Below are 16,920 nucleotides of genomic sequence, written 5' to 3' on the forward strand. Positions count from 1 at the left end.
AGTGAAGGCTGACATTCAAGTTGAGGCCTAACCAGATTGTTAGCAATTTTGTTTGCAATTGTTAGCAATATTTTGTACATATACTGTCTTTCCATTTCCAAAAGTATCCAGTGTTTTGGCACATTCTTCAATAGTTAATCGTCGTTCACAACTTAGTTTTTCTTCCTCTGACAATTCTGGAATGCTAGCTTGACCAAGAAAGTGATCCAACTAATCATGCTGCTCCTTACTGTTAAAACTATTAATACAGATTTTTATAATAATTCAAAGATGAGCCTATTTTTTTTTTTTTTATAGTTGATAGTTATAACTCTGTTTAGACAAAGTTCCCTAATAGGTTTCTTTGTAATTGGTTTCTTTTCTCCAGACTTTAAAATACTTTGTACTTTTTTCCCCATGTTCATGCCATCTCACCTTTAAACATACAATTAATTCATGGGCTTTCTCTTTGTAAAAGTTTTCTAACTAAGTTTTATATTTATTCAGAATATTATCAAATTCTTTGCAAGGATTTTATTGAAATTGTATTTGAGTGGCTTGGAGTTAATTCTTCTGTAGACTTTTCTCTTTATCTCACTAAGTCCTAGTAAGCTCTTTTGAGTATTGCATCCAAAAAGGCAAACCTTATATTTAATCCAATCCCAAGCGACTCTTTTGTGTGTGGATTCTTTGCCTTCTTCTTTCCATATCTCCAGATTCGTTTTCATAAATTGAATAAACTTTTCATCTGACAAAAGATTAATGATGTGTTAATTTTTCAGAAACCTGGCCCTTTTTTTTAGTCTCCTCAAACTCTTGCAAATGAAGTACAATTGCCCAGTGGTCCATTTTAATGACTCAAATAATGTCTACATTTTGAATCAAGTCCTGAAGTGTATCTGGAATGAGGCAATAATCCAAGCTGCAAAAACATATTTTGATTAGAGCTGCCATAGCTTGTTTCAAATTTCTTTCTGTTCCGGTTAATTAAAGCCCCGTCAGATATCTACATTATAGGTGTGTTTGTAAGGCCATTTGTTTATAAGCCCCCCTAAAACCCCTTGCAAAGGTGTAGAAGCCCTGGGCTATTTAACCAGCAGTTTTATACTGTTATGCACCATTAAAAATATTGTTTTCAGCACAGTACATGTATACAAACGTGAATGTTACATTTTGGAGTGAAAAGGAATATTTAAGAATTACTGGGAATTTTAGGAAAAACCTTGAGGCAACTAATATAAAATAAATACATGCATTAGCCCCCAATTAATAAATGGTAAACACCACAGTGTACACTATTGAGTTATGGATGCACGCGGGAGGTTGCTAAGCACCAAAGAAGCGTAAGAGTTCCTCGAGACGATAGTCAAGAGCAACTCTAGCTTCTTGAGTGCTAAGCAAACCTCCCAAGTGCATCCATAACTCATTAGTGTACGCTGTGGTCTTCACCATTTGTTTTATAACATAACATTGATACATTGTAGCTAACGAGTTTCCCTTTTATTTAACAAATCTTATGTGACAAGAAAAAACAAGTGCACGCGGAAAAATTGTCTTTGCATTCGTTCACGTCAGCAGCATACACCCTTTACTTTGGTTATGTTATAATTAACAATTATTCCACGAGCGCGCGTTGGATATAAGATGATAGATAGCCAACGAGGCGCGTAGCACCGAGTTGGCTATAATTGTCTCATATCCAACAAGCGTTGACATAAATTGTGAATAAAATCTGTTGATTCTTTTGCATAAAATACAATAACTTGAATCACGTTTATTGCAATAAATACTATCAATCAAAAAATGTCTTTATTTGAATCATTTAATTTTGGATGATGATACAAATGGTATTTAACCCTTTCCTCCCAGAGGCAGGCTTTGACTTCATTTTATATGGTTGTAACTTCTTTGGATAAAACACTTGTGCGTTAACATTCAAATGTAAGCTGCCAAGCAGCATTTTCATGTTGTACTGTTTGTTTTTGGTGATTCTGCAAATTAAAATTCAAAGATTTCTAATCAATTTTTACTTAACACTCTTGGAAGTGATGGGCTTCATTACAGCTAGATAATTTATTTTTTAATTATAATCTTGTTGTAACTGTAGCAATAAATTGAAATGAAGTAATCCTAAACTGCAGACTTAGCAGCTGTTTGTTTTTGCGGGGCTTGCAGCTTGTCAAACGTGACTAAAATAATCCTGAAACCTTTAGCTTACCGATAGGTTTATTTCATTGTAAAGCGTCAGCTAGCATGCAAATGACCGATTCGATTTTTGATCACGAACCGAACATCGCAATTTGTACTCACCACAAACTTTCAAAATCGTGGCTTTATAAAATGGCCGCTCGATCCTTGTTTGTACGTAACAGGTAGTCATGATATGTCTCCTGTTGTCCCTTCTTTTAACTCCACGGCGCCAACGACTTGCTTTTCATTTACAATACTTACACTGTTCTCGTCTTCCCGTTAAACAACGCTAAAACCCATCTTTAGAAATGCAAAACATTTAAGAAAAGAAATAACTTCACACACAAGCAACCAACGGATGAAAAGTACATTCAAAGATGAGCGCCAAACGGAATTTCTTTGTTTAGATCACGGGCATGATCACGTGGATATTTTGGGAACTGCCATTGGCTAGTAAATGGAAACCACTGGCTTGCCCGACTGCGGTCTCAAGAGAAGCCCGAAACATCATTTTGATTCCCCTGACAAGTTCTTTGATTTTGGACGATGGATTAACCTTGGATCCATGTTTTGACGATGATATAAATAACGATGTGAACTCACTCTATGTAGAAATAATTGGCAAGAATCGAACGTACTACAAATCCACGATTTGTGGCCAAAAGTTGTTGAGGAAACAAAGACTCGAAACCCACTTGAGTTGTGTTTACGGCAAAAGGTGAGAAATAACATAGCAAGCCAATCACAACTTTTAGTACAACAACAACAACAACAACAACAACAATCCTTTATTTCATCTCGAATATAAAATAGCAAAAAAAATGCTAATATCTCCGAGAAAATAAATAAATAAAATGAAATAGTTATGGAGAATAAGATAGATACATAAAACACAATATATACAATTCAGTAATTGATACACTAGGATAACCTCAGAAAGTATAAGAGATACCTAGATGATCACAGTGTACCAGTAGTAGTAGTGTACCCAAATCAACAAAGTTTGACCGCAACATGTTCCAACACAGCCATCTCGATTCCTTAGTCTTTCGTTTCCACTGAACCAGCAGTGGTGCCAAAAGAGTCAAGTACGTCTCATAACGAAGAAACATTTGTACAAGAGAAGGCATAGGTGGCCCAAGCTCTGCCACAGGCTCTTTCACAGTCGATTATTCAAGAGTTTGTATAGTGGTTTAGTTGGACTTGCTTTTGAGCTCCGTAAATGTAAAGTTGTGTCAAATAAATCTAAGAAAATTGTCTTACCTTCATAGTCTGTGCTCTCTATGAAGGTTAAGATTTTATTTCTTTGATTATTTCACACAACTTTACATTTTACAGAGCTCAAAAGCAAGCCCAACTAAACCACTAGACAAACTCTTTAATAATCCACTGTGAAAGAGCCTGTGGCAGAGCTAGGGTGACCTTGTGTTGAGATTCTCACTTACAAATGGATGTGCACATTCTGAAGTGTTCCTCTGTTTATGATTATGTTTATGTTTTGTGATTTTAGCACATCTGTGGAGATGAGACATTTTGCATCCCAATAAAAACTTTTATGATCATGGAATCCACGAAGCCTTAAAGGTTAGAAAGCAAATCTGTGATATGAGTACATTGGATTAATTGACAATTGAATCCACAGCTGCTTCATGAAAAAATGCTTATTAATGTTAAGATTTGCAAAGACTTAGTTTGAAAAATAAATTTCATGATAAACATATACATATAATTATGTAATATATCTCTTGGTATATTTTATAATTAGGCATACCTTTTATTGAACCAAAGTTTTAAGCCTCCAAAATTACTTCTTGTCCTAAAACCTTCAGGTTCCTTGTGTTGAGAATTTCTTGGAATTATTTGGACGCAGAAATTCCCAAGAATTCCACCCTTCTTAACTTATAAGTAGTCTGTATAGCTGAGAATTCCTTGTAATTCCTAGGAATTTCAAGTCCTCACAAAACTGGAACCTTCCTTTCCCAGAAATTCCCAGTCATGCCAAGCTTTTCAAATCAGAGCTTATTGCATTGTTGGAAATTTTTGAGAATTCCCAGGAATTCCCAGAAAACTGGGAATTCAGTTCGCAAGGGCTGTTACATTTTTCAGTATGTGTTGGTGTATTGCTTGATTTTCATCTGCAGCTCAAATTGAGTTATTTATTAAATAATATGATCAGATTTGCCTCTAAATTTTGCCTATCAACATGTGGCTTTGTAGCTGACAGTTGGTAGTAGACTGCTCAACTAGTATCATGGAGGCAGGGGTTCAAATCTTTTCAAAGTATGAATGTTTCTGGTTTATTTTCTGCAATTGCTATATATTAAATTGCACTTTACTTGTGAGGATCATTTCTTGGGTTGAATTTCATCTGCATGTCAAATGAAATCTATTTCATTAAAATTATGGCTTCCGTAATAACTGAACAACATGTTAATGTCACCATTTGCTGAAAAGGATCTGAAAAATTGAATATCTTTCACTCAAGCATTTTTTTCTTTCTGTTTTGTTTGTTCATTTGTTTTCTTTTGTTTTTTTGTTTTTTTTTTTATTAGATGACACAATTTATACCTCTCACGCGAAAACGTACACTAACGGCTATCCGTTCGAAGGCGTTTTGCCGTTCACTTGCCGTTCACCAGCCGTTCAAAAAAATTTTGCATCCGTTCGCACGGCCAGGGTTACCCGTGCAAAAGAAAATAGCATCCGTTCGCACGTCTTGGGTTATCCGTTCAAAAAAATATAGCATCCGTTTCCGCGGCTTGGGTTATCCGTTCAAAAAAACTAGCAACCGTTCGCACGGCTTGGGTCATCCGTTCAAAAAAATATAGTATCCGTTCGCACGGCTTGGGTTTTCCGTTCAAAAAAAACGTGCATCCGTTTGCACGGCTTGTGTTATCCGTTCAAAAAAATTTGCATCCGTTCGTACTGCTGGTGTTATCCGTTCCAAAAAACTAATAATTATTGGTTCAGCCGGTTACCCCTTGGGAAAAGTAATTAAAATTCAACAGTTCGCACGGCTGGGGTTTCTCAACTGTTGTTCATCAGTTCAGAAAAATGCTTAGCCGCATAAACAAGTTCTATAGCAGACGTGCTTTGAAGTTTGCAATTTTCCCTCGGAATATTGTTTGAGAAGAGTTTGTTCTGAGAGGTCTGAGGGCCTACCCTTAAATAAGATTTTTTTTTAACACCTTGCGGGTGACAGGAACTAAAGTGCGTATTCCGAAATGCTGTTTAAAATGAGTACACACATCAAGGATTGCGTCTTTTTCGAATCGTTCGACTTTGTAGATGTAGGTGTCCTGGAATGTTGTTTCCTTATCGGAAATTTCAGCCGTCAACTGAAATGAGCAATCTGTTCCTGGAAGTTTATAGCAATTTTTCTTTAACTGTATCGATCGTTACATCATTTTGAGTGTTTTCAGCTTGTGCCGCGCGCGTTGATTCGATCGTACATCAGTTCTTAAGGTTCAGTGTTGTAGCTGTTGCAGGTCGCTTTCTTCTCTTTATTTCAGTCTTAAAACGACCGATTTCACGTTGATGGAAGCGCATAATCGCATTTACTTTTTCTTGCTCCGTGTTCTAACGGATTTGATTTACTTCTGCATGTCTTTGTAAAGCCTTGATTAAAATCATTGTCCCGTGTTATTTTGGCCCTCGCCCTATATTGTAGGATTTCTGGGCATTTAGGCCTTTTACCGATGAACGTGAGCAAGCCACTAGCCAACGCTTACACTTTGCCAAGTCTCGCAAAGGTTTTGGGAAAGGAATGAATACTTTCTTCCCCTATTCCTCTAACTACTTGATTGATTTTTGCCATTTATCGTCATATCTTGAGTCTGTCTTACACTCACGCCAACAACAGTGTTTGGTACCAACCATGCCACTTCCTCTAAGAACGCTAACTCTTTTTAGTGAAATTTCCTGTCGTTTTCTTTCAATACTACAGCTCTCGCTGAGACACTTTATTTGAGTTGGTTGCAATGTTTGTCTGAGTGTGTGCGGGGGGTCGCATAGGATATCACATAACAAAATATATTTTTAGGTATAGTACAAAGCTCTATTGAAAAGACGTAAGTTTCAAATTGATGAGTCAAAAAGCCATGCTTGGGAATTTTTCTAACAATAAGGTTACACAAGCCGCGCGGCATGAGGACGTGAGAAATTTACCATTGAATAGGTTATTGTTTACGACTGAAAACAATTATGCAAATTTCGCTTGTGGCTAATGTTATGCTTTGACAAGTGTAAACACCGCTCGTTCTTATTGACGCAAAGAGATGGTTTCGTCCACCTAAAATAACCTTAGTTCTCTGTATCTTTGTTACTGGTAGATATTTAACGAGAAATGTGCGCAGGAATGTTTGATTTTGAACTTTAAAAAACAGGTTCTGAGTTAAAGTCGGAAACGCAACCACAAAGTCGATATTCAGCTGAAAATTGAATGATGTTTGTTTTCTTTCCTCTGTGTCAAAGTAATCTGGTCGTTGATTTAAAATGTTTATCATCTTTACTCGTTCAACCTTTCAAACATTTGCCACAGCCGTTCGGCCGTTCACCGTCAGCCGTTCAAAATTTTTCTACAGCCGTTCAGCCGTTCAAAACTTTTCCTCAGCCGTTTACCGTCAGCCGTGAGCCGTTCAAAAATTTTCCACAGCCGTTCAGCCGTTCACTTTGAACCGTTCAAAAACTTTTTTCAGCCGTTCAGCTGTTCACTTTGAGCCGTTCAAAATTTTTGTTTGGCCGTTCAGCCGTTCATGTTTGCCGTTTCAATCGGCTTGGCCATCCGTTTGTCATCCGTTCACTAGCCGTGCGTTTTGCCGTTCGAACGGATAGCCATTAGTGTACGTTTTCGTGTGAGAGGTCACAGTTAGTGAATAATAGATGATTTGGCGGCGCTTGTCTGTGATTTCTCTGAAGATCAATCTTTGGAACCGTTTAAAAAGGGTTTAGGTAAGTTTAACATCTCAGAAAAGATCATTCATATAATTAATTTCCTTTGAAAATTGTGGAAATCCTTAACATGGTCATGAACATCAAGCCTCTAATAACTATTGCTGAAATGGTGGTGAAAGAGTATGCAAGTAGTCAGCTGAAGAAATGATTTTCAGTTGTAGCAGTGGAAAACAATTGAAAAAAGCATGACGTGTTTAATAACCAACTTACTGACTCACATGTATGCTTCAGCTGCAACTGAATTAATTAACAAAATTGGGTCCTCCACTAATTTCTTTCCAAGTTTACTAATGATGACATCATCTGTGTTTGTCCCTGACAATACTTTTCTGTTTATTCTTGTCCTTGGTCAACCTGACCAAAAAATGATCATGCTTCCTATACAATGTTTGACTTGAGCATACTTAAACCTTCCAAGCAGTCTGATTATTATTATATGACTTTTTCCTTCATTTTCTAAATGTTAAAATGATGGAGCCTCTCTAAATTTTTTTGACCGTTAAACCCCTGAGGGGGACTGGGTTCTAATTTCTCCTCACAGTATCACCCTGAAATCAAAAGTAAAGATCCAATGAGAATCAAGGAAATTCTAATCACCAATTCAACAAGCTCCTGATTGGCAAACGAATTCTCCTTGTCAGTTTGATAGGAAATGTAGAGAGAACAGTGTGGGGAATATCATGAATACTAATGCTGGATTGTAAAGGGTTCATTGACAGTTCATTGACAGTCAGGCTTCTTGAATAATCATTTCAGATTCACCCAGAGCCCTGGGGTCTCTTGAAAAGTTTACAGTTTTGTGAATGACATGTAGTTTGTGTGGTTTCTTTTAATTTTGCACCAAGGCCATGTTATTTTTACTTATTTGATTTTTAATTTTAATTTAATTTAATTTACTCGCCACGGGAATAGCAGGAGAAAGGAACAGAGCTTTCGTGCCAATTGACACCTAAACCTAAATTCTCAGTAAACAGGCGAGACCACATCACAGTAATCTCGTGAGTGGTTTCTTTAACGTCCCCTGCCTAACCAAACCAACTAATTAATAAATGCAGGAGACCGGACCTACGGTTTATTAGTCCTTATCCGAGAAGACTAGAATGTCTATCCATTTCCTGATATTATAGGAAGGTAGCTAGCACATTCTCCTCAGTTATTTTAAGACCTTGAGTGTTGGTCCGGCTGGGGCGTTTGTGTAAAATGGATTTCATCACATCGTTTCTGTTTGTTTTCACGCTGGGAAGGTTACTTTATATATTTAACTTTTGTTGTTGTTGTTGTTGTTGTTTTGCTTTGTTTTATCTTATAATGTATTTACGTCTTTCTTTTCCCCTACAGCCGGACTCAATGCTCGTAAAATGAATGCAAGCTGTTTTGAAAACATCTACTCTAGCTATTCTCTACTTAAATAAATCAATACAATAATTATTCTCTTTCCGATCTTTAATTTATTTCACTCACCGTTCGACACCATACTTTTCGGCGAACCATTCACAGCAAAGATGGATCGATGCATTCCAACAGTTAATCACTTTCCACAGCCATATTAGAACGAAAGATCTCAAAAATAGGTCCTCGCCCTCTTCCAACAACGTCCGATAACCTTACATCGACGTCTCCATTCAATTCCTTCTGCTAACGCACGCAATTATCTCCTTTATCTCTAGAAATAATTCGTTTTCTAGACATCTCGAGGGTCAAAATCCCTTTTACGACGAAGATCGATTGAACACTCTTCATCAATTTCCCAAGAGCAATCGCGCGTTACACGTACGTCATAAGACTCACGCAATTCGATCACGCCATTCTGACGTGACCGTCCCAGATTAAGATCTCTCAACTCCGCTATTTCGCGACACGGAGCCAGTAGCGAAAATCTTTTTTCGTTATAAATATATTTTTTCCTTTGGATATTAAGGATAAGGCAGCTCCCTCTCATATTTCTCAAGGTATCTATCTTTATTTTCTTCATATAAATAATAATAACACACCTCCCCTCTTAATTCTAATTCCCGTTTCGTGACACTTCCGTTCAGTGTACACACACTTGAAATTATTATTTTTGTTTTTTGTTTTTATTCATTTAATTGTTTTCCTTTTAATATACATTGGTATTCTCTTCTGTATTAGCACCGCATTCTGTTTCTCTGCATGAGCATTGCATTCTCTTCCGTAATATCTCAAAAAAATTATTATCATTTTTTTTCTTTTAATTTGTTTACATAAGTTTTCTCTCCTATCATATCTGAAATTTTTCTTTATTTAGTAAACATATTTACCTCCCTCTATATTATAAAAACTGTATTTATATATAAATATTTTTTTTTCCTTTGGAATAGGTTCCAATCACTTTCTAATTTCTCACTATATTTGTGGAGTTTTTCTTGTTTTCTTCAACAAGGACTCGGCACGAGGATGTCGGGCATTGACCTGGTACCAGGTTAGAAACATCCTCGCTCGGTTGTGCTTTGCCCCTGACGACTCACAACCATAAGGAGCCTTGGTGCCGATGCATCCTTCTCTCCTCACCCGGCCGGTTTGATTTCCATTTCTCTCCATCTTTCGGCACCTTTTGTAGACACTTCACATCTTCTTTCACCACTCCTCGATCAACACTGCTCCTCCTCTACCTATATCCTTCCAATTCCTACAGTCTCCTCTCCATAAAAATAATTGTAAAAGGAGAATACTTTATTTCATCAATAATATAAATTTATTTTTTTCCTATTTTATAAACCCCCTTTCCCTTCCTACAGTCAAAAACAGACACCCCATTCCACAAACCCTTAGCAAACCCTTACCCACTACAACCCTAATCTAGCACTAACCCTAACCCTAAACCTAATCTAACACTAACCCTAACACTAACTAACACTAACCCTAACCCTCATATAATTCTAATTCAACAAACCCTAAGAAAACCCTTGCCTATTACTAACCTTTACCCCACCCAAACCCTAACCCTAATTAGACACCATCCGATGTTAATGTCGTTACCTTCGGGAGGGTTAAAAAAAAAAATTCATAAAAAATTTCAGTTTTATTTTTAGAACTTGAAATTTGATACAGATAAAGTAGGGACAATTGTCTTTGTATTGACTTAATTACATACTATTCCATTTAAAATTTAGGAAGATATAGGTTCACAAAGTTAGGAAGGTAACGACATTATCACTGAACGGGAAAGAGACTAAAATTCATTCCCTTTCAATAAAATAAAGTATACCAATGTTTTTCATGATTCCCCCGCGAATGGTACTATTCCCTCCGCATTCCCTCTAATTTTAAAAACGATTTACATGTTTTCCCCCACTTTCATCATTACATATGCAACCTTCCTTCCATCCCCAAATCCTCATTAACAAAATGGTTACCTTTTTTTCTGAAGCTTATAACTTCCCCAAAATAGAAGATTAAGACATGAAATTTATACACAATATAGCCAATTTCATATGGTTGTTATCACTTGAATTTCTTGGGATTTCATTAAATATTTTTCATTTTATTAATATTTATCTTTCAACTTTCAGAAAATGAGACGTGAAGATCAGGACAAATGTCCAATTATTTTGCCAACATTTTATTAAACTACGACAACTCATATACCATAATAAAGATCTAAGTAAGAGAAACACATTGGTGTATTTATATTCTCTAAAGGTTTGAATCCACATGTGCTGGAGACGCTAAGAGCTTGAAAGGTTCAGGTAGTTACCCACTAGCCCTGATGCCAAAAAAAATTCATAAAAAAATTAGGTTTTAAGTAAAGAAGCCACACTTTCACGTATATGTAGAAATGGTTACTTACTATATTCATACAAGGTTTCGTATCATTTGATTGAAAAGTGTAGAAATTATCGCAGTTAGGGCTAAATTTTGGGTAACGACATTAACATCTCTGGAGAATCAGGCTAAAAATATCTCAAAGAAGCCCAAATTTGGTGTGTACATAGTTTGCACCATTCCCTATTCAGTAATTTTAACTAACGTCCATTCCCTCTAATTTTAGAATTCTGACGTAAAGCAAAAAAACCTTTGTATAGGTGTATAGCCTACACAAGGCTTGACACGAAACTCAACCTTGAAACTAGGGCTAGATCGCAAAACTGCTAAAACCTTTATTCTTGGGAGTTGAGAGCTGAGATTTTCAGAGGATGTTTATGGCATACTTTCTATTACGTGCACCAAGTTTCAAGTCATTTCAATTAATATTTTGGCTTTTTTAGCTCTTTTTCGTCAAATTTGCATATTTTGAGAAAAGTGAGGGTTGGGGCTTAAGGGCTTTTCGCGTTTTTTTAAGCACCATCTCATTGAATGTAGACAAGTTATACATCGTTGGAAAGATCGTCTTAAGCACTACAACTTGATGTATTCAAAAGTATTGAAATAATTACTGCGCATGCGCTGGAGACCAAAAACGCTCGAAAAAAGGGGTTTTTTGAGTCTGTTTTTGCAGGGCTAAGAAACCTTAAAAATCAAACGAAATTGACACCAAATGAATACACATGACTGTCCATTTCCTTAAAAAAGGTTTGCTGTAATTGGTGTAGAAAAGGGTTGATGTGAGATTTTTTTATGAATTTTCTTGTAACACGAGTCTCTTATGTACGCTATGCGGACCTATGTTTTTATCTTTAAAAATTCGTAAAGAATTCACTTTTTATCGGTTTTTCGTTAAACTTACACCAATGTCATTACAATTGAAAGTACTTTTGATTAAAATTTAAAAAAAAGGATTGATTTTTCCAACCTTTTTCGTCTTCTTTTACACGCCATAAATCTTAAGCGTTTCTATCCATTCAGCTAATACTTACACATACAATGGAACAGTTTCCGTACTTAATGCCTGCTAAGTTTGAAGGCCGGAACAATGAGGACTTCTGAGTAACAGTATATTTAATGTGTGCCTGTCCATTTCACGATTACGCTATTTGCGCCTAACTCCTGACGTTTGAAAAATTCTAAAAAATTAACACAACATTAACTGTACCTTATTTGACCAGCATAAAATAGAACATAAACCGACGTTATCCACCATGTTAAATTTTGTTTCAAATTTTAAAACTAAATATTTGCTGTGATTGACAGAAATCAGCCTAAATTGACAGGTAGCAATCAACATAATTTGCATAAATTAAGAACGCCATAAGAAAGACAAATGTGTTATCTCTTAAGCCTGTAGGTTTGAACTTGTTCAACAGTAAGGTTATTGAGTTACAGTAGAATGAATGAATGCTACCCCTTGGCCAAAAAGTCCAAGATGGCGGACATGAAATAGGATGCCCTCATGGGTACTGCTCTAACTCCTCAACCTGTGATGTTCTTCACTTGCAATTTATTAGAGTACTACAAGAGGTATAGAAATAGTCACACACCCACTATAAATATATTTCTTCAAGAGACGATGGAGTTACGTTAGTTTGAAGATTGACAAGCAAAACATCAAAAATGGGCTAAGGGGTAAAAGTGAGAAAAACTCACTCTTAAGGTCTGGAGACCACTCCAAGAACGCTAGAAGTTGTTGTTGGGGATCATTGAGCGTATAGCAGGAGTTTCAAAGAAATTTAAAATTTTGACCAAAATGGCCATGCTACCCCTTTGCCAAAAAATCCAAGATGGCGGACACCAAATGGGATGCCCTCATGGGAACTGCTCTAATTCCTCAACCTCTTATGCTCTTGACTTGCAATTTACTGGAGTACTACATAAGGTCACGAACTAGTCACATATCAAATATGAATTTATTTCATTCACAAAAAATGGAGTTACAGTTCTTTGAAGATCGCCTGTCCATCGCACAATTATGACATTTTCGCCTTACTCATAGACCTTTGAAAATTTTTAACAAATTTAAAAAACATTGACTGCACTTAAAACTACCAATGCTAAATAGATCGTAAAATGACGTTTTGCATGATGTGATTTTTTATGAAAACTTTCAAATTTGAATTTTAGCCTATATTGACAGAAGTCAACCCTAATTGACAGATGTCAATCAACATTACTTTCATAATATAGGAATATGAGAAGAGAGACAAAGGACTGTTCTATCATGCCTAGAAGTTTCAAGCTAATAGAAGAAAATACCACGAGTCCAGACTTTAACAAAGTTGAAGCAAAATGGCCATGCTACCCATTGGCCAGAAAATCCAAGATGGCGGACACAAAATAGGGTGATCTCATGAAAACTGCTATAACTACCGAGTCTCTGGCGCTCTTGACTTGTAATTTCCATGAAGTATAGACATGGCATGGAACTAGGTACCTATGAAGTTTTAAGCAGTTAAATGCCGAATCAAGAGAGATATAGTTGTTGAAAGATTGACAAGTAAAAGGTGTAAGATGGGCTAAGGGGTCTAAGTGAGAATAACTGGTCTTAAGGCTTCAGAACCACATTTAATGAGCTACAGACTCGTTTTGGAGATGAATGAACCTATAGCGGGAGTTTCAGGGAAATTTAAAAATTTGACCAAAATGTCCATGCTACGCCTTGGCCAAAAAATCCAAGATGGCGGACACCAAATGGGGTGCTCTCATGGGAACTGCTCTAACTCCCCAACGTGCCATGCTCTTGACTTGCAATTTACTAGAGTGCTATATAAGGTAAAGAACTAGTCCCATACTAAACATGAATTTATTTCATTCCCAGAAAATGGAGTTACAGTTCCTTGAAGATCGCCTGTCCATCGCACAATTATGACATTTTCGCCTTACTCATAGACCTTTGAAAATTTTTAACAAATTGAAAAAACATTGACTGCTCTAAATACTACCAGTATTAAATAGATCGTAAAATGACGTTGTGAATGATGTGATTTTTTATGAAAACTTTCAAATTTGAATGCTAGCTTATATTGACAGAAGTCAACCCTAATTGACAGATGTCAATCAACATCACTTTCATAATATAGGAATATGAGAAGAGAGGCAAAGGATTGTTGTGTCATGCCTAGAAGTTTCAAGTTAATAGAAGAAAACACCACTTGTCCAGACTTTGACAAACTTGAAGCAAAATGGCCATGCTACCCCCTTGGCCAGAAAATCAAGATGGCGGACACCAAATGGGGTGATCTCATGAAAACTGCTATAACTACCGAATCTCTGGCGCTCTTGACTTGCAATTTCTATGACATGTAGACATGGCATGGAAATAGATACCTGTGACGTTTCAGGTAGTTAAATGCCGAATCAAGAGAGATATGCTGGTTGAAAGATTGACAAGTAAAAGGTGTAAGATGTGCTAAGGGGTCTAAGTGAGAATAACTGGTCTTAAGGCTTCAGAACCACATTTAATGCACTACAGACTCGTTTTGGAGATGAATGAACCTATAGCGGGAGTTTCAGGGAAATTTAAAAATTTGACCAAAATGTCCATGCTACCCCTTGGCCAAAAAATCCAAGATGGCGGACACCAAATGGGGTGCTCTCATGGCAACTGCTCTAACTCCCCAGCCTGTTATGGTCTTGACCTACACTTTCCTAGAGTGTTACATAAGGTGAAGACCTAAGCACATACCAAATATGAATTTATTTCATTCACTGAAAATGGAGTTATATTTTTTTGAGGATCGCCTGTCCATCTCACAATTATAACATTTTCGCCTTACTCATAGACCTTTGAAAATTTTTAAGAAATTGAAAAAACATTGACTGCTCTAATAAGTACCGTTATTAAATAGATCGTAAAATGATGTTTTGAATGATGTGAGTTTTTATGAAAAATTTGAAATTTGAATTTTCGCCTATATTGACAGAAGTCAACCTTAATTGACAGATGTCAATCAACATCACTTTCATAATATAGGAATATGAGAAGAGAGGCAAAGGACTGTTCTGTTATGCCTAGAAGTTTCAAGTTAATACAAGAAAATACCACGTGTCCAGACTTTGACAAAGTTGAAGCAAAATGGCCATGCTACCCTTTGGCCAGAAAATCCAAGATGGCGGACACCAAATGGGGTGCTCTCATGGAAACTGCTCCAACTCCTCAATCTGTTATGTTCTTGACTTGCAATTTACTAGAGTGCTACATAAGGTAACGAACTAGTCACATATCAAATATGAATTTATTTTATTGACAGACAATGGAGTTACAGTTCTTTGAAGATCGCCTGTCCATCGCACAATTATGACATTTTCGCCTTACTCATAGACCTTTGAAAAATTTTAACAAATTTAAAAAACATTGACTGCTCTTAATACTACCAGTATTAAATAGATCATAAAATGACATTTTGAATGATGTGAGTTCTTATGAAAATTTTGAAAATTAAATTTTCACCTATATTGACAGAAGTCAACCCTACTTGACAGGTGTCAATCAACATTACTTTCATAATATAGGAACATGAAAAGAGAGACAAAAGACTGTTCTATCATGCCTAGAAGTTTCAAGTTAATAAAAGAAAATACCACGAGTCCAGACTTTGACAAAGTTGAAGCAAAATGGCCATGCTACCCCTTGCCCAGAAAATCCAAGATGGCGGACACCAAATGGGGTGCTCTCATGAGAACTGCTCTAACTCCCCAACCTGCCATGCTCTTGACTTGCAATTTACTAGAGTGCTACATAAAGTAAAGAACTAGTCCCATACTAAATATAAATTTATTTCATTCCCAGAAAATGGAGTTACAGTTCCTTGAAGATCGCCTGTCCATCGCACAATTATGACATTTTCGCCTTATTCATAGACCTTTGAAAATTTTTAACAAATTGAAAAAACATTGACTGCACTTAAAACTACCAGTGTTAAATAGATCGTAAAATGACGTTTTGAATGATGTGATTTTTTATTAAAAGTTTCAAATCTGAATTTTAGCCTATATTGACAGAAGTCAACCCTAATTGATAGATGTCAATCAACATTACTTTCATAATATAGGAATATGAGAAGAGAGACAAAGGACTGTTCTGTCATGCCTAGAGGTTTCAAGTTAATAGAAGAAAACACCACGTGTCCAGACTTTCACAAACTTGAAGCAAAATGGCCATGTTACCCCCTTGGCCAGAAAATCCAAGATGGCGGACACCAAATGGGGTGATCTCATGAAAACGGCTATAACTACCGAATCTCTGGCGCTCTTGCCTTGAAATTTCTATGACATGTAGACATGGCATGGAAATAGATACCTCTGACGTTTCAGGTAGTTAAATGCCGAATCAAGAGAAATATGCTGGTTGAAAGATTGACAAGTAAAAGGTGTAAGATGTGCTAAGGGGTCTAAGTGAGAATAACTGGTCTTAAGTCTTCAGAACCACATTTAATGCACTACAGACTCGTTTTGGAGATGAATGAACCTATAGCGGGAGTTTCAGGGAAATTTAAAAATTTGACCAAAATGTCCATGCTACCCCTTGGCCAAAAAATCCAAGATGGCGGACATTAAATGGGGTGCTCTCATGGGAACTGATCTAACTCCCCAAACTGCCATACTCTTGACTTGCAATTTACTAGAGTGCTATATAAGGTAAAGAACTAGTCCCATATTAAATATGAATTTATTTTAATCAGAGAAAATGGAGTTACAGTTCCTTGAAGATCGCCTGTCCATCGCACAATTATGACATTTTCGCCTTACTCATAGACTTTTGAAAATTTTTAACAAATTGAAAAAACATTGACTGCACTTAAAACTACCACTGTAAAATAGATCGTAAAATGACATTGTGAATGATGTGATTTTTTATGAAAACTTTCAAATTTGAATGTTAGCTTATATTGACAGAAGTCAACTTTAATTGACAGATGTCAATCAACATTACTTTCATAATATAGGAATATGAGAAGAGAGGCAAAG

The 16,920-nt window shown here is 36.4% G+C and overlaps 1 protein-coding gene and 1 long non-coding RNA gene across 4 annotated transcripts in view; one reads left to right on the plus strand and one right to left on the minus strand.

The window, feature by feature from the left end:
• Positions 1–1,766: 1,766 nt before the first annotated feature.
• Positions 1,767–2,433, minus strand: LOC148742423 (uncharacterized). Its single transcript, XR_015999769.1, has 2 exons — positions 2,290–2,433; positions 1,767–1,970 (listed from the first exon to the last, which is right to left on the minus strand). It is a non-coding gene; the product is annotated as an uncharacterized LOC148742423 (long non-coding RNA).
• Positions 2,434–2,585: 152 nt separating this feature from the next.
• The window catches only part of LOC148742424 (uncharacterized), a 72,454-nt gene continuing 58,119 nt past the window's right edge, over positions 2,586–16,920 (plus strand). The window contains exons 1-3 of one of the 3 annotated variants that reach the window (XM_088755995.1): positions 2,586–2,887; positions 3,680–3,753; positions 4,722–4,804. In XM_088755995.1, coding sequence (XP_088612121.1) covers positions 2,586–2,887; positions 3,680–3,716 — 339 coding nt within the window. In that variant the 3' untranslated portion in view covers positions 3,717–3,753; positions 4,722–4,804. Of the gene's footprint in view, positions 2,888–3,679; positions 3,754–4,721; positions 4,805–8,460; positions 8,497–16,920 lie in introns of those variants that run through there. The other 2 variants (XM_088756003.1, XM_088756009.1) reach the window with 2 other exon arrangements.

This window comes from Stylophora pistillata, chromosome 1, assembly GCF_964205215.1.
Source record: "Stylophora pistillata chromosome 1, jaStyPist1.2, whole genome shotgun sequence".
Taxonomy (NCBI): domain Eukaryota; kingdom Metazoa; phylum Cnidaria; class Anthozoa; order Scleractinia; family Pocilloporidae; genus Stylophora; species Stylophora pistillata.